This window comes from Sus scrofa, chromosome 18 (assembly GCF_000003025.6).
Source record: "Sus scrofa isolate TJ Tabasco breed Duroc chromosome 18, Sscrofa11.1, whole genome shotgun sequence".
Lineage (NCBI taxonomy): Eukaryota > Metazoa > Chordata > Mammalia > Artiodactyla > Suidae > Sus > Sus scrofa.
Window position 1 is genome coordinate 7,841,761 of NC_010460.4, and position 22,328 is coordinate 7,864,088.

The 22,328-nt window shown below is 41.7% G+C and overlaps 1 protein-coding gene and 1 pseudogene across 3 annotated transcripts in view; both read right to left on the reverse strand.

Annotated features, from left to right (window-relative positions):
• MGAM2 (maltase-glucoamylase 2 (putative)) overlaps positions 1-21,957 on the reverse strand; it is a 95,887-nt gene extending 73,930 nt beyond the window's left edge. For 2 of the 3 annotated variants that reach the window (XM_021079094.1, XM_021079095.1), the window contains exons 1-7: positions 21,261-21,957; positions 16,472-16,577; positions 13,595-13,674; positions 2,712-2,835; positions 2,485-2,594; positions 2,011-2,168; positions 167-338 (exon numbers count right to left, since the gene is read on the reverse strand). In XM_021079094.1, the coding sequence (XP_020934753.1) occupies positions 167-338; positions 2,011-2,168; positions 2,485-2,594; positions 2,712-2,835; positions 13,595-13,674; positions 16,472-16,577 (750 nt within the window). In that variant the 5' untranslated portion in view covers positions 21,261-21,957. The remainder of the gene's footprint in view (positions 1-166; positions 339-2,010; positions 2,169-2,484; positions 2,595-2,711; positions 2,836-13,594; positions 13,675-16,471; positions 16,578-21,260) is intronic. The other variant, XM_021079093.1, reaches the window with a different exon arrangement.
• Positions 8,203-9,187, reverse strand: LOC106508197 (annotated as a pseudogene).

Consider the following 22,328-nt stretch of genomic DNA (forward strand, 5'->3'; position numbering starts at 1 on the left):
TATATTACTGATCGTCAGTTTATAACCCGTGAGAACAAATGTTCTCCAACGCAAACAGATGTAAACTGGGCAAACTAATATATGGACATAACTCTGTAGGTTACTTTCCGGAGCAGAGAGAAGGTGACCTTACCGTGAGGAGTCAGCAGGAAGAAGGGAACCTCACCTGGGTGGGGGTGGCATCCCGGGTGAAGATGGGCCAGGTCCTCCAGGCCATGCTGTGGCGGTACTGTTGGTGCACGTGTTCTCCCAGCCCGTACACGTTGGCGCTGGGTAGCCGGAAGGACAGCTGCAGATACTGCTGGGCAACCTGGAGGGGCCCGATGCTTGTGTCCAGCCTGGAGTAAGGGCCATGGAGTAAAAGTGGCCATCACCAAACTGCTCTCTCTGCCAGCAAACTGTCTGCGCCTTTTCCTGTACACTTGGAAAACAGCTGTTACATGTGTTCTCATCCCCCACTTTTCTGCTATCTTTGAAGCCCTTTTCCAGGGTGTCTCTGATGCTTTGATTCTAGCGGAGCAGAGCACTGGAGATGCAAGACCAGAAACTCAAGTTGGACGATTGGAGGAAGAGAGTAAATGTGAATTTAGATCATCGACTTCCTGCCAGGCACTGCTTCAGACGCTTTAAAAATAGTTTTTATAAATTCTTTATCAATATTTAAGTAGCACCTCGGTAAAAAAAACTATTTATAAAGCATCTAGAACAGTGCCTGGCAGGAAGCAGACAGACAGCAGATGTAAAGTCACATTTACTCTCTTCCCAATCATCCAACTTGAGTTTCTGGTCTTACATCTCCAGAACTACCACATGCATATGATCCAGCAATCCCACTCCTGGGCATTTATTCAGACAAAATTTTCACTGAAAAAGATACATGCACCCCTGTGTTCACTGTAGCACTATTCATAACAGCCAAGACATGGAAACAACCTAAATGTCCATAGACAGATGAGTGGATTAAGATGTGGTACGTACATACAGTGGAATACTACTCAGTCATAAAAAAGAACAAAATAATGCCATTTGCAGCAGCATGGATGGAACTAGAGACTCTCATGCTGAGTGAAGTAAGTCAGAAAGAGAAAGACAAATACCATATGATATCAACTTATATTTACGATTGAATAGTCAGCACAATGAACCTATCTATAGTAAAGAAACAAACTCCAGGACATGGAGAACAGACTTGTGGTTGCCAAGAGGGAGGGGGAGGGGTGGGATGGACTGGGAGTCTAGGGTTAATAGATGCAAACTACTGCATTTGGAGTGGATAGGCAATGAGATCCTGCTGTGTAGCACAGGGAACTATATCGAGTCACTTGTGATGGAACATGATGGAGGGTAATGTGAGAAAAAGAAAGTATACATTTGCCTAACTGTGTCACTTTGTACAGCACAAACCGACAGAACACTATAAATCAACTACAGTAAAAAATAAATCACAGTAAAATTAGAAAAAAATAGCATCTCAGCACACACAGCAACAGTGGATGTTTGCATTCCCTTTCTATGTACAAGGAAACAGAGACTGATGAGGTGGGGTCATTTGCCTGACATTATACAGCTGACGGGTGACTCACAAGTGCCAGGATTCAAGTACAGATTTCACTGATGTTAATCTTTGTGTGTCCTGCAGTATGATTTATGATTTAAGCTCAAGCTGCTGTTAGGTCCTTGAGGGTAAGTGTCTCAGGAAATAATTTGGAATAATAAAGAGTGAGGCTGAGTTCCAGTGTAGATGGTGACCCCAAATAATAAAATTCCCTCCTTCTTAACAGTCGTGTTTTTCTATCACTGAGCAAACAAGCACAGCGTATTTTAGTATGCTCCGTGCTGCAGTTATGACAGCTTAACAGTGTTAATGATTTACAGTAACAGCTTTGACATTTTTGGAGGTTCAGACATTTTCCTGAGTCATACTTATGTCTTCACCCACCCGCATGAAGTCAGGACGAATGGCCCTGCTAAGTACATTCAGAGACATACAAAGAGTGTGGAAAAGCTCACAAGACTCTCTGGTTGCTCGTCCTCATAATTTTGACGCTGAAGGGTTTGTTAACGATTTCTACGTGATAGCTCGAATTGGAGGTATCAGCAGCCCCATCGTCGAACAGCCTGACACTTTCATGGGGGACTTCATAGCGTATGTTATTGAAATCAGTGACCTGTCAAATGCAAAACAGAAGGGACACTTCCTTGCAGCCCATTTCAAAGGATGTTCACTTTCAAATAACCCCCAATAAGAACGCCGCCAATTCTTGACCGGGTGTTTCCTGATTTGTAAGAAGCAATCACCCAGTCATGTGTCTCCCAGCAAATAAAATCGAGTCTGCCCATCCCACTGAGAGGTTCCTGCCGAGAGCAGCAGAGGCACCTCCTGCCTCCGTGGCTCTGAGCAGTGCACACAGGAGAATGATCGGAACCCCGTGCAGACGTCCTGCTTCCTTCAGGGATGTCGTCAGTGGTAACCACCAAACCGACCTTGAAATGAAAACGATTGGATGTCTGGTACTCAGCTGTGAAGAGGGTGTCGATGACGTCATTTCCAAACAGGGACGGGGACGGCAACCTTCTCAACTGGGCAGAAAGCACTAGGGGTTGGGGAAGGAGAGAGAGGGGTGGAGGGGGGAATGTTTATTTTGCAGTTACCTTATCTGGCCCAGCCCGCAGAAAGCTATCTCCTGTGGCAACATGAGGGCAGTGCTCACCTGTGCTTGTATTTTTAACCCAACTGCTGACTTCATAGCCCCAGTTTCTGGGGAAGAAGCACCAAGGGATATCAGTGTTTGCGACAGGCTTCCAGCAGCACTTATATCTCCATCTGCAGACATCCTGTGATAATGGCACAGAATTAATGGCACAGAATTAGCATTCCATGCCATGGAGGAAAGAAAGTGTTATTCGTTTACCTACTTATAACCAATTTTATTCCAAGAATTTCACCAGTCATAATTCTATTCAAGAAGAATTTCACCAGTCATAACTCCATTCAGTCATTTATTTATTCTTATTTTACTCATACATATACCCATCCATCCAATTTATGCATTTATTACTTGCCAAACAAGGAACTAATAGGAGTTCCCTTCGTGGCTCAAAGCTGACTAGGATCCATGAGGATGCAGGTTCCATCCCTGGCCTTGCTCAGTGGGTTAAGGATCCAGTGTTACCATGAGTTGTGGTGTAGGTTGCAGATGCAGCTCAGATCCCTCATTGCTGTGGCTGTGGTGTAGCCTGGCAGCTGCAGCTCCAATATGACCCCTAGCCTGGGAACTTCCATATGCTGCGGGTGCGGCCCTAAAAGACAAAAAAAAAAAAAAAAAAAAAAAGACAAGGAACTAATAATGTGGGTAAATCAGACACAGTTCTTGACCTTCAGCAAAATTACAGTCAAGTAGTAAGGCCGGACAATCACAGTATAATGAGGGCTGCAATAAAGTGTGCCCAGTGGCTAAGGGAACACACCCACCAGGCACTATATCCAGCCTAGAAGGCTGTGAGAGCGGTGGGGAGGGCTTCTAGGTAAGTGGAAGGAAGGCCAGTCCTACTGGACCAGGAGGGGTTAGACAGGTGAACAGCAGAGCCATACTCCAAGCAGAGAAAGCAGCCACGCGTGACAGAAAATCGACAAGTTCATCTGGCCAAGAACAGTGAGGGAGAAAAAGGAGAGTGGAAATGCACAGTGTTCACACTCCTGGTGAGCTGCGTGCCAGACCAGGCCCTTTGGGCACTCTCGTGAGGAAGAGTCACGGAAATGCCTAACAGCATGGTGTGAGAACACGCATTTCTAAGAAGCAAAAGAAAGCAAAGAAAAACGGAGAAAATTAAGATAGAACTGGGACAGACGGGGACATCAAAAGGTTCAAGGGTCCCCAGGTTAAAAATAAACCACATGCGGTTTCTCAGAGTGGTTTCATTACGGATTTTAAAAGTATTGGTATTTGGTGAGATATAATTGCCAATGGTCTTATAAATTTCAGATTAACTTAAAGGTGTTTCATTATAATAAATAAATAAATAGATGGCAAATGGAACCAAAATGTTGAAATATGCACAGGTCTTCGACTCTCCACCCACTCCATTTACATAAATTGATAGAAGCATGATCAAGAAAAAAATTATAAATCCATTATAAGACAGCAAAATATAATTCAATATAGCAGGCCAGAAAAGTTATGATATTCCTGAAACATAGAAAATAGACTTTATCAGCTCTAGGGAAAACATATGTTCATAGCCTAAAACACTCGAGGAGAAAAAGAACAGCTCCAAGCCAAGGCAGTGCGGAGACGTGGAAGAGAACATGGGTGCAATTCTGGATGATGAATTGGGAAGCTCTAGGATGCACATTTAGCTGCCCAATCAGACAGTCCTTACAGCTATTAGACAGTCCTTCTAATGAGTGAGCATCCTGAGGTATTTGTACAGAAGCTAAGGAAGTGGGGGGAGATGCTTGGAGCCAGAAGGTGTGACAATGCAGCAGCATAAACTGCCCCTCCTCCCAGACAAGTATCCATCTGTGTCCACAGGGGTCCTTCCCTTCCTTCCTAAATACTCAGTCAACAGGATAGGCAGGTGTCGATAATTAAATACAAAGATAACAGTTAAGGACCACGGAACATTGACGAGAAACCAACACCATGATAGAAAGCCACCAACCTTCATAAACAAAATAAACAAACTGGAGGAAGCCACTAATAGAAAAAAATGACAAGCCTTCAAAATAAATATAATTGCTAATTTCAGAGAGAGGCCAACAGCTCTGTTGTTGCTTCTACTAAGAAAAGCAGCGAATAATATTGAAAGTTAAGATACCTAACAGCAGGGTTTAAAATGCCTTCATGTTTGTACTGGATAACGAAGAAACAGGAGAAGAAAAAAAGTGTCAAGGCAAGAAGACTATTATTAATTAAGCTGAGGGTTATCTAAGCACACGGTGCACAAAGATAAAGAAATGGAAGTATGGGAGAAAGGGTAAGTCGAGGGACTGATGGACGGCAACACTCAACTAGAAGATTCCAAAAGGAGTGAAGGGGGAATAAAGGAAAGAAAGAAAGTCATGTTACATGTCACGAACAACTCAATGCCCAACACTGGAAACAAGGAAACAACAAAATAAAGCCATAAAAGCTACATGAAAAATGAATGGGTAAAAGCAGTAATTATTGAACAAGAAAAGATGCACATATCTACCGTCTACACCACAGCCACAGCAATGCCAGAGCCAAGCTGCGTCTGCAACCTGCACCACAGCTCATGGCAACACCGGATGCTTAACCCACTAAGCGAGGCCAGGGATCGAACCTGTGTCCTTATGGATACTAGTCAGATTCGTTTCTGCTGAGCCATGAAGGAAATGCCAAGAAATCTTTTAATGCAATTCACAACACTGACACCCCCCCAAAATCATATGATCATCTCAAGCAATGATCTATGATCTAATATGGCCCTACATTTTAAAAGCAAGTTATAAAAAAGCTATCTAGTACAATTGACTTTGTATTAAAACCAAAACACCAAAAAGTAAATAAACATATGTGCCAAATATATAAATACATATAAACATAAGCAAAAGCATAGAGAAATCAAGAGAATGATACATAACTTACTGACCTGATTCTAGGTAGGGATTTGGAGGTGGAAAGTATTATGAATAAGGACTTTTTAATTTTATTCTGTACATAACTATAGTCTCTGAAGCTTTCTTATTAAAGGAATATATCCAGGCTATATCTTGTGATTAAAAGAACAAAAGAATCCGTCACAACACAACTCGGAAAAAGTATAATACTGACACGTATTTCAAATGCTAACATCTAGTGTAATTGCTTTGAAAAACCATATAACAAATCAGTTTCATGCCTATTATCAACAGAGCAATCACATTACAAACATACCATCTTCTTACATGTATTTACTAATGCTCCATGTGTATAACATACTCCTGCCTCATCCTTTTTAGATTAAAAAAAACTTTGGAGGGGAATCAATGGGAAAAGAATTTGGGGGTTCTGGGTAACTTCTGGGTAACTGATTTTCCTAAGTCTGAGCGAGACATTCAATAGTTCTACTACCTCTGAAAGTGAGATCTGTAATTTTTTTAAATGTCCTCCCTCATAATTTTATTATTTTATTTTTTATTACAGTTGATTTACAATGTTCTGCCAATTTGTGCTGTACAGTAAAGTGATCCCGTCATACAAATATATATATTTTCTCACATTATCCTCCATCATGTTCCATCACAAGTGACTAGATATAGTTCCCTGGGCTACACAGCAGGATCTCATTGCTTATCCATTCCAGATGTAGGAGTCTGTCCCTACTGACCCCAAACTGTAAAGTTTAAAAAAAAGGTCAGTTGCTTTGCCATAAATTATTCCAAAGTCTAGCAACCTCAGTCCAGTACAGTCACGTAAACACACCACTTTCACATGCGGTCTGTCCTGACAATCCTATTTCATTGTCAAACCCTTATCTGGATCCCACACATCAAAAGTCCAACCTTTGAGATATACAATCTCCTTCCATTTCCATAGTTATCACACCACCACACACCTGATGATAGCAATTAACTCATATAACAAGTTTTGTTTTTGCCAATAATTTAAAATTATTTAATTTTTCTTGGAATAGCATTAAATAGCAAACAAACAAATAAAACCATGGTAACGAGTTGTGAGAGATACCACACAAGAAAGGAAAAACGTTTTAGTGCTATTAATGCTACTGTTTTCCCGATTTCGGGGCAGAAGATCCCACCTCTCCCTTTTGCACTGGGTCCTACATGTTGGTAGCCAGCCCTGCTCCTGACTGCTGTACCCCTCCTGAGGCGCTCGGTCTGAAGCCTTTTCTTACCAGAATCCCCTTCCATCGACAGTCCTTTGGGGGCTCCACCTAGTTGTTACTGAGATGAAGGGCACCCTTGCTCCCCTGGCTCCTCTGCTGCTCCCCTTGTGGAATCTAGAGCTGGAACGGGACTGACTTAGAAATAATCCAGGGTCTCCACAAGCACTAGAGGAAGAACACCTGCCACAGAAGAAGATGCCACAGCTTCTCAGTCCCCTTCTAACCTTGACTTGACTTGCGGAAGCAGCCAAACGCTGCAATCTCTTATCTGGCCCTGCCTGTTCTCCCTTTGAATGACCAGTTTGGGCAGAAAAAGGCTTCTGGAAGATTCAACTTCAGCTGTAATCCTTGACAGCTTGGTTCCTCTCTATCCTGTCCTGCCACTCCACGAATAAGCCATGAGCAGGTGAAAAGCTCCTGTCAGTAGCGACTGGTTTCATCAAAGCCTTTACGAGGGGTCCCGTAAAGCAGCGCTTGGGAGTTTGTTATGTTTTGTATTTGTCTTTTAATGATATAGCAGAATCACCTCTTCTTAAAAAAAAAAAAAAGTGAGAAAGATAATTCTGGCAAATGTGCAAACACCACAAAACTGGAAATAAGAAACTTTATAGGAAACTGAAAACGAGCAAAACAAGATTTGTTTGTGAAGGATATAAAGAACATACAAATGTATCCTCAAGAGTTATCATGGAACACTATGATCTGTCAAATTAAGGTATCAATACTCTCTAACAAAAACAAACAGATCAGAGGAAGGGTAAATACTCTAACACAGTGCCGCCCAATAGAACTTTCTGTGATGACAGAATTGTTTGTCTCTGTGCTAATACAGAACCCACGAGCCACAGGAATATTTGAAACGTGGCTGATATAATTGAGAAATTGTTTTTTGTTTTTGTTTTGTCTTTTTCCAGGGCTGCACCTGCAGCACATGGAGGCTTCCAGGCTAGGGGTCTAATCAGAGCTGCAGCTGCCAGCCTACACCACGGCCGCAGCAATGCAGGATGCGAGCCACGTCTGTGACCTACACTACAGCTCACAGCAACGCCAGATCCTTAACCCACTGAGAGAGGCCAGGGATGGAACCTGCAACCTCATGGTTCCTAGTCAGATTCATTAACCACTGAGCCACGATGGGAACGCCAAGAAACTGCATTTTTAATATGGCTTGCATTTAGCTGCTTTAAAACGTGCCTACCAGTTGAATAGCACAGTTCTAATGCCTCCTAGGTCAAACCCAGTGGTTTTTTGGGGAGACTTCTCTAATGACTGCCGAGGGGTGGGGGTTGGAAACAGGAAGAGAAGAAAGCTCTTAACAGATCTCTTTAGTCACTTACACAAGACCTTAAATTCTCCACAGCCTCCAGATGCACTAGGGGGCACAGCCTGCTGTAAGGAGCACGGGGGAAGGATACTTGGGGAGACCAAAGTTTGTCCTTCCCACTCCTGGCTAAGGCCAGTGGGAGGGAAAGGCCTAGGATTTGGGCCACTCAGATGGGAAGAGGATTCTGGTTCCACCCAGACTCTTAAGGCCTGGGCCATGCCTGGAGCATCTGTGCATGGAAATCATTGCTGTGGGGCTGGTGGGGACCTGAAAGTGGGGTGCTCATTTCTGGACAGGGTGTCCAGAGCCAGAGGAGGATTTATTGGTGGAAGGAGGCCCTGAGGGCCCTTTCTGGCCACCTGCAGGCTGTAGCGGCTTTCTTTTTGGGATTAAAGTCTCGTTCCTGCTCTTGCACACTTTGCTTGTTCACAAAGGAGTCAGTCTCTTCCGTGAGTAGGTTAGTGTTGTAGGCGATGGGTTTATCCATGTTGAAGCATTGCTTGGCCAGTGGGCTAATGCCATAGCTGGTGGAGGCATACAGCCACTGCGGCAAGTCCAGGTGGGTGATGAGCAGGCAATAATAGGCAGTAAAGGTATCTGTGAGAAAATGCCAGTATAATGCTGTCAAGGAACCAGACCTCAGAGTCTTGTGCGACTGCTGGTTTTCCTCTTTTGTAGACAAGAAAAGCCTCCCCATTCCCTTTGCAAGGATCCAGCTCAAATATCACACTGCATGAATTAAAGCGAGGCTTCTCTGGCTGGTTCTCACTGGCTTCTTGGGTATCGTCCTCCAGATCTGCCAGAGTTGGTGCATTAGGAGTTGAGTGCATGGAAGGCTGGCTGAGTTGAGTCAGTTTTGAGATGCTGTTAATTGCCATGCAGCTCAAAGGAATGGTGTGTGCAACCAGCTTCACTCTCCATGTCATATGGAAGCCATCTGTTATCAGGTAAAAGTTCTGTAGATTTGCACGCAGCAGGCAGTTACTTTTTTTGTTCCCATGAAGAAATCATATGGAAGTTCCCGTCCTGGCACAACGGAAACAAATTCGACTATGAACCATGAGGTCGTGGGTTTGATCCCACTTAACCCACAGTGGGTTAAAGATCCGACATTACCCTGAGTTGTGGTGTATGTCACAGACGGGGCTCGATTTGTCGTGGCTGTGGCTGTGGCCTAGGCCAGCAGCTGTAGCTCCCATCCGACCCAGTCTGGAAACTCCATATGCCACAGGTGTGGCCCTAAAAAGACGAAAAGAAAAAAATCATATGACATATGACGTCCAGCGGGTACCTCTTCTATGATGATTACCTCTGTCAAAGTAGGGATGATTCTAGGATGCGAGTGGATGCCCAGCGTCTGCTCTTCCAGGTGGGGCTTGCTGCCTTCCAGCAGCAGGGGCGGAATCTCCTCCCTGGCTCGTCCCGGCTCAGAGCGCCGCCGGCGCAGCGGCGGGACCGGCGCAGGAGCGGGGAGGCGCCGCCGTCACGTCCACGGCCTGCTGGGAGTTGTAGTGCTCGGCGCCTGAGAGCGCGGCGCGGAGGGGCTGGGGGCTGGAGGTGGGGGCTGGGGAGGTGGGGCGGCTGGACTCGGCGGGTACCCGGCACCACGCCCCCCGGACACCGCGGCGACTCCGCCCTGATCCTCCGGCTGTGTCGGGCTCTCTCTCTTTAACACCGAACTTTTCGAAGGAGTGCTGTCCAGTTGTCTTCCAACTTGATTTTTGTGCCATTTTCCATTCAGAAAGTATTGACTAATAGAAGCTGATAATTGAAAATTGACTTGGAAATTATCTAATCCAACGTCCATTTGACTCAAGGATTTTTTTTTGGTAGAGTCTCTGATAGATGCTTTAATTCTGTGAATGATGGCTAGCCAACTTTTTCCAAAATCAGAAATTCCTCTTTTAGAGTTCATATTTTGCTGCAAATCTTTTTCTTTCTTTTTCTTTCTTTCTCTCTCTGTCTCTCTCTCTCTCTCTGTCTCTCTCTCTCTCTCTGTCTCTGTCTCTCTCTCTCTCTCTCTCCCTCCCTCCCTCCCTTACTCCCTCTCTCTCTCTCTCTCTCTTCTTTTCTTTTCTTTTGCCACACAGAAGTTCCTGGACCAGGGATTGAACCCACACCACAGCTGTAACCAGAGATACAGCAGTGACAACGAGGGATCCTCAATCTGCTGTGCTACTAGAGAATTCCCGAAGCTACTTCTTATATTTAGTTAAAATCAGTCTCCAGAAGTTCCCATTCTCTAAAATCTACTATAGTTGTGTATTGCTTTTTAGAATATCTCATGCTATATTGAAAAATTAGAAGGAAGAAATATCTTTAGTGTTACAAGGAAAAATGGAAATGTATATTGGAGAAAATATTAAAAGTCATTATTTGTAGATAATATTGCTGTATAAGGAAAATCCAAAAGAATCTATAGACAAGCTAGGAGAATTGATAAGTAAATTTAATATGACTTATCAATAAAATCAACATATATATTCAAAAATCAACTTTAAATCCACATGCCAACGACAGCTATATGGAGAATTAAAATTTGAAAATAACATTTAAATAAAATCAAGCATCAGGTAGTAAGAAAAATTTTTGAAAAAATTCAAGTCCTCTATACCAAAAATATCAAAAATAAAAATCTTAATAAATAGAAGGATATGTCACATTTATGGACTAGAATATTCACTCTTGTAAAGACAGCAATTCTCTCAAAATTAATCTGCGAATTTTATGTGATCAGAATAAAAATTTTGGTAGGTTTCATGAGGAAGCTGATAAGCTGATTCTAAAATTTATTCGGAAACATAAAGAGTCAAAAATAGTCTAGGCAATATTGGAGAAAAATAAGAATAATTTGGAGGATTTACACAACTACATATCAAGATCTTATAAAGCTATAGTAATGAAGGCAGTGTGGTATTGGCAAAAGGACAGGCAAACTAGCAATGGAAAAAAATAGAGATTCCAGAAACAGATCCACACATATAAAGAAATAGTATCACCATGCTGTACAGTAGAAATATATATATATATATATAAATAAATGATAAAAAAGAAGAAGTAATAAAGTTTTATAGTAGAGGTAGCTCTGCAATGCCAAGGGGAAGATGATAATTTCAGCAAATGGTGATGGATCTATTAGAAATTTAAGAAAAAAAATGTCCTGGACTCCTACCTGTTACCATACACAAAAGCCAATTATAGATTGATTAAAAATCTAATTTTAGAAGATGAAACAGGAGTTCTCTTCCTGGCCCAGGGGAAACAAATCTGACTAGTATCCATGAGGACACAGGTTCAATCCCTGGCCTCGCTCAGTGGGTTAAGGATCTGGTGTTTCCGTGAGCTTTGGTGTAGGTCGCAGACACAGCTCAGATCTGGCATTGCTGTGGCTGTGGTGTAGGCCAGCAGCTGCAGCTCCAATTCAACCCCTAGCCTGGGAACTTCCATATGCCGTGGGTGCAGCCCTAAAAAGACCAAAAAAAAAAAAAAAAAAAGAAGAAGAAGAAGAAGATGAAACAATAATGCTTTTAGAGAAAAATATAGATATATATTTTTCTAACCTTGGAGTGAGCAAGAATTTTTAAATAGAATACAATATGCACTAACTATTCAAAATCGATAAAGTGGGTTTGTTGAAATTAGGAAACATTTTTCATTAAAAGTCTCTGTTAAGAGAGTTAAAGTCAAACCACAGCATAGATACTTAAAAATATCTAACAAAAGATTTGCATCCAGAATATATAAATATTACAAAGCAAAAAGAAAAATATGAACAGTCTAATAAAAAAATGGACCAAAAAAAGTAATTAAAAAACACTTCACAAATATGATTATCCATCTAGCCAATCAGCATATGAAAAAGTGTTTAACTTTATCAGTCATTAGGAATGTACAAGTTAAAACCACATAATGATTATATTGAAAAAAATCAAAAACACCAAGACTAGGTTAGAATATAGAGCAAACAAATTTCATATATAATGCTAGAGGGAGTGTAAACTGGTTCAAATACTTTGAAAAAATATTTTGCAATATTACATGTACATATCCTATGAACTAGAGATTTCATTCTTAAGTATCATTATTTGCCTAGTATATAACTGTATATTTAATAAAAGAGCCACAAAAACCATTTTAGGGAGTTCCCATTGTGGCTCAGTGGAAATGAACCGGACTAGTATCCATGAATATTCAGGTTCAATCCCTGGCCTCACTCAGTGGGTTAAAGGATCGGGCATTGAGGTGAGCTGTGGTGTGGGTCGCAGACACAGCTTGGATCCTGTTTTGCTGTGGCTGTGTCATGGGCCAGCAGCTGTAACTCCAATTCACCTGCTACCCTGGGAACTTTCATATGCTGCAGGTGCAGCCCTAAAAAAAATTTTTTTAGAAACAATGGGAAATTTACATTCGGAGTTCTCGTCGTGGCGCAGATTGGCCAATTATATAATTAACATAGTATATTATGATATGGTATAACATAAATATATAAATATAATATAAAATACATATAATAAATATAACTGTTAGTAATAAAATAAGCACCTGTTAGAAAATATAATACATTGTATTTATAGCAGAAACCATGTATATAACATATCTAGGAAAAAAACTTCATAATGCATATGTAATAAAATGTATATTAAGAGAAATAACAGGCTCGGTTGAGAAATATGCATATATATCAAAGAGAGTTGAAATGGAGAGACTTCCTATGTTTTTAAAATGGGAAGATTTTAAATTATTATGTCCTTATTACCTAAATTCAACCTAAAATTTAATACAGTCCCAATTAATATCCCAATAGGACATTTGGGGACATAGAATATTGAATACAGGATAAATAAATAAAATCTAAATATACACACCTTATGATAAAGTCACTAAATCATCACTAAGCAGGGTTCAAAGAGTTGATATTCTTGCAGAAGCTACTCAGGTTTAAAAAAAAAAGTCTATTTTTTTAAGCTCATTCACGTTCATCTCTTGCCAATAACATGATTTCAGAAGGCTCTTTTTATAAGAAGTCACTTGAGCTCTGTACGTGTCTCGGTCATCCATGTATGCCTGAAGGCCTCTATTCCCAAGGAACGCATCGTCTGGCCCTCAAGCATTTAACCTTTCCATGGCAATCCCTGCAATCATACTCATGGCACACTTAGCAGCACTGGGAACTCACCTTCTCCTCTGGACTTGAGACCCCAAGGGCCAACATTCTTGTTAGTTCCTTCTCCTCTTCCCTTTACCCTACTCTGCTTCCCCACCTTCCTTAGTGTTGCTGTGTATTTCAACAGGGCAGGAAAGAAAGAACTCCAACCAAATCAAAGGCCCATCAGCCACTCCATCACCACCCTCTCCCCACCTCACACACTCATCATTTCTTTGAAATGAAACCCAGCAGGCCAACAGCAGGCAGCTGACCTCTGTCACCTCCTGGCCGGGAGCACAGTCTATCCTTTCTGCTTCAGGGACTTCTGGACACTCCGGAATAAATGAAGCATCTGCATAGAAATGAAGGAACAAAGCTGAAAATCTGTAGGGTGATCACAGTTCCAGGAAGGAAGCAGGTATACAGACTTTGAGCCAGTTCTCCAGTCAGTGATCACTAGTAGCTGGCAACTACATTTGCATAGATTGTTTAACACTTCTCCAAGTGCTAAACACATTTATTCTTTGTTTAGTTGGGGGCGGTGTTGAAATATAAGTCACATACCATAAAATTCGCCCATTTAAAGTGTACAATGCAGTGGCTTTTAGTATTTTATAATATTGTGCAATCAGAGTTTCCACTCTGGCCCAGTGGAAATGAATCTGATTAGTAACCATGAAGATGAAGGATGAAGGTCCCATCCCTGGCCTCACTCAGTGGGTTAAGGATCTGGCATTGCCATGAGCTGTAGCGAAGGTCTTGAACATGAGTTCCCGTTGTGGCACAGAGGAAACGAATATGATTAGGAACCATGAGGTTGTGGGTTCGATCCCTGGCCTTACTCAGTGGGTTAAGGATCTGGCGTTGCCGTGAGCTGTGGTGTAAGTCACAGACACGGCTCAGATTCTGCATTGTTGTGGCTGTGGCATAGGCCAGCAGCTGTAGCTCTGATTGGATCCCTAGTCTGGGAATCTCCATATGCCTCAAGTGTGGCCCTAAAAAGCAAAAAAAAAAAAAAAAAAAAAAAAAAGATGTGAACAGACATTTCTCCAAAGAAGACATGCAAATGGCCAACAGGTACATAGACAGATGCTCAACGTCACTAATCATCAGGGAAATTCAAATCAAAACCACAATGAGCTATCACCTCAAATCTGTTAAAGGAAATAAAAGATAAGTGCTGGTGAGGATGTGGAGAAGTTGCAAACGGGTCCAGCCACTATGGAAACAGTGTTGAGGTGCCTCAAAAAATTAAAAATAGGACTACATGTAATCCAGAAATCCCACTTTTAGTTATTTGTCCAAAAGAACTGAAACCAAGATCTCAAAGAGATATCCACATTCCCATCGTAGTTCATTGCAGCACTGTTCACTAAGATGTAAAAATTACCCAAGTTCTATTGAGAAATGGATGGATAAAGAAAATGTGGTATATACTAGAGTTCCCGTCATGGCTCAGCAGTTAACGAATCTGACTGGCATCCGTGAGGAAGGATGCAAGTTCAATCCCTGGCCTCACTCAGTGGGTTAAGGATCTGCTGTTGCTGTGAGCTGTGGTGTAGTTTGCAGACATGGCTCAGATCCTGCGTTGTTGTGGCTGTTGCATAGGCCAGCAGATGCAGCTCTGATTTGTTCCTAGCCTGGGAAACTTCATATGCCACAGGTGCAGCACTAAAAAAAAACAAAAGAAACAAACAAACAAAAAAAAAAACAACAACAAAAAAGAAAATGTGGTATATATACACACAGTGGAATATTACTCAGTCTTAAAGAAGGAAATATGGTCATTTGTAGCAACATGGATAACATGAGGATGTCATGCTAAATTAAATAAGTCAGCCACAGAAGGAAAAATACTGCATGATTCCATTTATATGAGATAGCTAAAAAAAAGTCAAACTCACAGAAGCAAAGAATAGAATGATGGTTGCTGAGGGTTGGAAGGAGAAGGAAATGGGGCATTGCTAATCAACACATATAAAATTTCAGTTATACAAGATGAATCAGTTCTACAGATCTATTGTACAGCTTTGTGCCTCTGGGTAACAATACTGTATTGTACACTTAAAAATTTGTTAAGAAGGTACAACGAATGTTACGTGTTCTCATCATAATAAAAAAATTAAATTAAAAAATTCCTTTTCAATTCATGGAAACATATCCTCAAAAAATATCTTGGGATAAGTCCAATATGTAAAATAGTTAAAAGTGGAACAACTCTGCATAAATTAAAGTATGGTTTAGCATGAATGCAGGTGTTAAGACCTAGTTTTGCGTTAAATAAAAGAAACTACTCATTCATATATACCTGGATAATAATCTCATGGGACTTGTTCTCTCACCTCCCCAAAACCTCCCACATTTTATAGGAAAAAAGCAGTAATAGGTTAAAATTATAGCAATGGTTTTCAAATCATCCTACAAAAGCATAACTGTTCTTAGAAAGTACCTTAATGTTTACTGTGAAAAGCAGTGAAAAGAGAATGAGTAGGTAGGGTTCCGTTATCCATACAGGTTCTTTTCAGGGCATACTAAATCTCCATTTACAAAGTCAGCTTTAGCAAGCAGAATAAATCTCAAAGTCATTTTAAGAATAGATTTTTGTATTGCACGTGTTGTATTTTTATTTAAGTATAACGTGTGTGGAGGAGAGAGAAGGCATTGTGCTGGGTGGTTCTGTGGGAGAAGAGTTTCAAAGGTATCAATGAAGAAATCATGGCTATTTAATCAGAATATGGGCTGGAGACTAATTGTAATTGACATATACAGGCCAAGTTAATCAGCCCTTAACGTCCCTGTAATTTGATTTCCTTTTCCATCAGGTAATGGCACTGTTTCCTCAACTGTTCTTTCTCCTTGAAGATTCTATTATTTCATGACTCCATGTTGAAGGACAGGCTTCCGAGGAAAGCCTAATTTTTCACCTTGTTAGAATTGCATCCAATGGGACTTAGGGCACCTTGAATATCACTAGCATTCGAGGTTTAGTTGCAGAGAAAGAATACATCATTTGGAGATTTATTTAAATGAATTGTGGGTGTAGATTTTGAATGATGCAATGGGATGGGTGACATGCTTAAGGATTAAGAAAAAAAATGATCTCCTATTACCAACCCTCCCATCCCAGCAGCCAGAAGCATCTCCCTTACCTGAAGGATTTTCCAACACGAGAAGCAGCAAGAGGATATCTACGGCCAATATAATTAGGACAAAGATGATCAGAAGGATTTCCAATATGCTAAACTTCCTCGCCATCTAGATGGACAGAGATAACAGGATTAAAATAAGACTTGTGCTTGCCAAGGGGAAGGGAAGGGAGTGGAATTGACTGGGAGTCTGGGGTTAATAGATGCAAATTATTGCATTTGGAATGGATAAGCAATGAGATCCTGCTGTATAGCACTGGGAACTATATCTAGGCACTTATGATGGAGGATCATGTGAGAAAAAGAATGTATATATGTGTGACTGGGTCACTTTGCTGTACAGTAGAAATTGACAGAATACTGTAAACCAACTGTAATGGAAAAATAAAAATTTTTTAAAAAAATTTTTTAAAAAGTAAGTTACGAAACCCCATCAATCCAAAAGAATAGTAGGCATCATGATTAGAGCATGAACTCCTTTGCAAGATGCTTGATTATCAACATTCCTCTTTATATAATCCTGAGAATACTTGTTTCTACTCATCACATTTCCAATTAACTCTAGTCAGTGCACCCAACACCTCTAGGACTCTTGACCCTTTTGTCAGCAGATGGACTGAGTATTGTCCAAGGAAAAAAATATATCAGGCACAAAAGAATTGGAGGGAGAGATGGAGGAGAGGAACAGAGTATAGTAGGAAGTGAGATGAGGGGTTGAGATGGCTCACAAAGCCCTTCTAGATGCCGCTTTGACCTCACACCCTCCCTGGGCAGAGAGAAGAAGGTCCACTCAGGGAGGGGAAAAGTAGCAAAACTTGAATCTGGGTCTTATTCCAATTCCCATGCCATGGGGTTCAGATGTTTAAATGTTTAGAGGTCACTAATCCTTTGACTCTGGTAACAAAAATGTACCTAAACCTGATTGTCAGTGTAAGGCTTACCTGTGTATCCACAGCAACACAGATCCACATAAGTTTGGTGGCTCACTATAGCTCTGTGATCATGCAGAGACCCAAGTTTTAACATAGTTGGTATTTTGGAGGGTGTGAAGTGGGAATCAAAGAATTTTGGTTCTTGTCCTAGATTCCACACTGATCGATGGGTGTTTTAACTGCTTGGATGTGTGTTTCTTCATTTACAAAATAAAGTCAGAGTCTGGAGGTGTTCTCATTCTTCTGCTCTAATTATAGCAGATAACGCATGCCTGGCGATTTCATGACGCTTCAGTGACTCTCATCATCCCCATCATCCCCTGGAATCTATCATTCTCCAGAACTGTTCCACTTCTGAACTCCTAATCGCTACTTCCTGTGTACCGGGCAAGTCTTTCTATCCTTTCATGTCATTGTTTCCTTAGTCCTTGATCACATTAAATCTTCTGTTCTCTTTCATTTCCTCTTCATCTCTTAGCCTCTCCTGGCTTTCATCCCATCCATATCTGTTATTGTTCACATCTTCTTTGATCCCTTATATAGTATATGGTAATGCACTCATGAACGACCCGTCCAAACATCTGCCTTCTGGGGTTATGCACTCGGCCTAATGTAAACACTGCTGGGTTCATAATCTCCCAAATATCCTGGGCCTGCAGGCTGACAATCTTGCCAGCTCCTCTCATTTTTTGTTCACAGCACAAAGTTCACAGCACAAAGTTCTTTTCAAGCCCCAACCTGGTACTGACACTCTTACTCTCAGCCAATATTATTTCCAACATCATGGATAACTATTTTGCAGAAATTAGTTCATCTCCCTGCTTTGCAAACCAACCTTCTCCATAAAAATTATCCATATTTAGGTAAGTCCTAATCAGTCCCCCTCTCTTCTCAATGGAAGAGTTCCCTCCACTTGTCTAAGTATCATCCTACTATCTGCTCTCCGTATCTCACAGTCTGAATTGCTCAAAAATCTTATTCCACCCATTATCCTTCTTCTCTCTTCATTATCAACCGCTCCCTCTGACTTTGCTCTTTCTCCTCATGTTTGTATCCCAAGCTGCCCGAAACTCTGTTGATGACTGTTTTTTTCTCTAGACCATTATTACTTTCTTTTTCCTTTCTTGGTAACTTTCCAAAAGATAATTCCACCCTGCCTGCACTGCCTTCCTCATATATTACCAGCATGGTTTCTGTTTCTTGCATTCCACTGCCAAGGTCACTCAAGGCTTAGCTGCTGAATACAATCTCTTAATCATTTAGAACTATCAACCACTCCCTCCTCTTTCCTCTTTAAAATTGTCTACCTTTGGATCATTGGATATCCTTTGATCTCAATTTTCCACCTACTTTTCTAGCTCCTCTTTGGTTTTCTTTGCAGTCTCCTTTTTCACTGTGTTGACATTGCCTGTATTTCATCATAAGTCCAGGATTCACCCACCTTCAGCCATCTCCGCCACTCACATGACTTTATGTAATATCTGAGGGACAATCCAACCTGTATTCCCAGCTCAGAGATTTGGATTCATATATTTAACTGCTTATTAGAAGTCTCAATTGGATTTCCCACAAACGTCGCCAAATTTAACATGTTTAAATGTGAAATCATCTCTCCCCATATCCTAATCCAATCCAACTTCCATCAATTCTGCCAAATTGGCTTCTTCTCAAATAATCAATACCTTGAGGACAGAATTACAATTTCTTCAAAAAGCTAGATATCTTTTTGTTTGTGGGTTGTTGTTGTTGTTGTTGTTGTTGTTGTTGTTTTGCTTTTAGGGCCACAACTACGGCATATGGAAGTTCCCAGGCTAGGGGCTGAATCAGAGCTACAGCTGCCGGTCTGTACCACAGCCACAGCAATGCAGGATCTGAGTCGCATCTGTGACCTGAAGCACAGCTCACAGCAATGCTGGATCCTTAACCCACTGAGCAAGGCCAGGGATTGAACCTGCATCCTCATGGATACTAGTTGGGTTCATTTCTGAAGCACAAAAACAGGAACTCCCGAAAACCTAGGTATCTTTTTGACCCTTCTCTTTCTGTTAGTTCCTACAGCCAGCTACAAGTTCAGTCTTTCAAGTGTGATCCTTCTTCTCCGTCCCTACTGGAAATGCTTTAGTTTGGGCCATAATTTCAGGTCTGAACTGTCACCACCACTGCCCTGCTGGCTCCCTGCTTCCACTGTTCTTGCTCTTGAAATCTTCTAAACACAAATCTTCTAAAGAGCTGGACTGCTCTTTAGCACAAACACAACTGTTTCCACTTTCTTATACTCAAGACTTTGGGGGTTCTCCAGATAAAAACAAACTTTTTGGCTTTGTAATCAAAAGTCTCCTGACACCTCCCATGCCCAGTCCTTAGCCTCTTCTCTGACATTTCAGGTAACCCAATATTTATGCAGTGATCATCTATAAGTTGACATGGGCAAAGAATTTTCTCATGCTTTCTTTTTCACTCTCCCTCTATTTTAACTTTCCATTTCCCTGCACCCCTCCTCCTCTCAACCCCAGCCCAATGCCATGGCCATTTCTACAGGCACTTTCTTCATTTCTCAATTGAGGCAGCTTTTAGGTTAATGTTTAATAAGCCAAGAAAAGAAGTGCCTTCATTGTGAAATGAGGGCGAGGAGCAAAGATCTACAGCCAGTTTGCCGACGTGGAATTTAGGACCGAGGTTTGGGATTGAAGTTGGAATTTCTTAACTCTTCTTTCCTATGTGCCTAAATCCACCAAGGGTCTCTCCACTTGTCTAAATTATCCAAAGGATTAGTCTAATCCCATACCATATTATTATTTTCCTATAAAATCCCTATATCAAGGTTGACCGGGCAGGCATCATGATTCCCATTTTATCAATAAATGCTAAGGAATTTTGTATAGCCATGGTTAGTGGTGGAACTGAGGCAAAAATTGAAGCTCTACTTCTTGAATTGGTACTTGAGTATTCTCCCTCTCCACGGGGTTTCCAGACTGAAGAGCTTAAAGATCTAGAGACTAACTAGATTCCATTGGTGGAATTTCGGGCAGTGCAAGAAAGCTGAGGGACTTACCCCATATGCTCGCAACGCCTGACTTAGTTTCTTACACATTTAGCCTATGATTCACGACCACAGCAGACACACGGTCCATCAAATAGCCTCCCTCTCCAAGATGGTTTCTCTCCATGGGGAGAGTTTTCTTTCTAACCTTTACAAACCAAAAGCAAGCACCTCTTCCATAGCTCCTCAGTCCTCTGGGGAAGCAGGCTCAACGTCTGTAACTCAGGAGATTTAGGTCACTCGGGGGACCACCCCAGGTATGTTCCTGCCGTTGGAACTATTGTCATCCAGGCAGAGGGTAGGAGCAGGGATTCCTGAAACTAGAAATTCTTCCCTGCTTAGAAACCCTTCCTGCCCAAAGCTGCTTTTCTATACCAAATGTTTTAAGAATAATTAAAAGCCTAGTTATTATTAAAAAGCCTTAATGATTGGGAACCATCTCCCTTCCTGCCCAAAGAAACACCCTCCTCCCACTTCATGCCACCTTCCAGGAGTCATCAGCAGGAGCTGATCTGTTTATTCTTTCCTTGGTTTCTCTCAGTGAGAGAGGAACATACCATACCAAGACCCTCCTCACCTGCCCTCCCCCAAACACACACACACACACAAACACACACCTCTCCCCTCTCCAGTCGGCCCGTGAGTCCATGCACTGTCTCATCCCTACTTCTCATGGTGGAAAGGGAAGAAAATCAAGTCCAGATCCAGGAAAAGTTATGAACTGTCCAGATCACATGGCAGAGAAGGAGACAGGGACATTTACAAGGAGAAAGGGATGGTACTTGTTCAGAGAACCATGTGCATGGGCAGAAGTACTCACCTCATAGCCGTATCTCTTTATGCGCTGTGTCTGTCCTTCAGTGCCTCTTAGGAGCACTGAGCAAAGGCGACTGGGCTGATGTAGACACCTTCTGCCAGGATTGATTTATTGCCTTATAAAGTTGATGGCAATGGGAGGAGAGGAGTGCAGTTTTCAAAAGACCATAAAAGGGCTCTTATTTTCCTTGTGACCTGGAGAAAGCTCCATTTGTTAATAAAAAGGGAAGGCGGGGCTTTTTCTAATAACTATGCCTTTTCAGTGTTCCTGTTCATATCCTATTACTTTGCTTGTCACACTATGTTATACTTGCCTGTGTGTCCATGTGACCTAAAGAGCTCAAGAGCTAGAGTCTTCGCCATCGTCCTCACTGCTGTGTCCCCTGTGCTTAGCGTTCTGCCCAGCCTCCACTATGTTCTTAAAAATATAGCTCTTTGTTGAATAAGTAAGCAAAAGAACAATAATGCTTCATTCATCACATTTCTCCAAGTTTACCTTCAAAAAATTTTTTAGTATAACTGAGTTTTGCATTAATTCAAATAAGCCACCCCATCATTAGTCTCATAAGAGAAACACCATTAAAATGGAAATTGTATCATTTTAACAAGGGAAGACACTTCTACTGCATACTTGTCATGTTCTCTGACTGCTCAGCATCTTTAAAAAACTTGTCTAGGAATTCCCACTGTGGTGCAGCAGGTTAAGTATCCGGCATTGTCTCTGAAGCGGTTCGGATCACTGCTGAGGTGCAGGTTTGATCCCTAGCCCAGCGTAATGGGTTGAGGATCTGGCGTTGCCACGGCTGTGGCATGGGTAGTGGGTGAAGCTTGGATTAGATCCCTGGCCCAGGAACTTCCATATGCCATGAGTGGAGTAAAAAAAAAATTCTAATACTTAAAGAACTTCTCACCTTGAGAATTCTGCCTCCCCAAGGAAGAGGCTAGAAATTCTCATTTTCACAGTCTTCCTTTCAGCCAGTGTAGAGGCAAGTGGCCTGGGCTTGGCCAATGAGATATGCCTGCGATCCAGAAGAAAGCGGACCAAAGAAGGAAAGGCCATGTGAAATCCAGG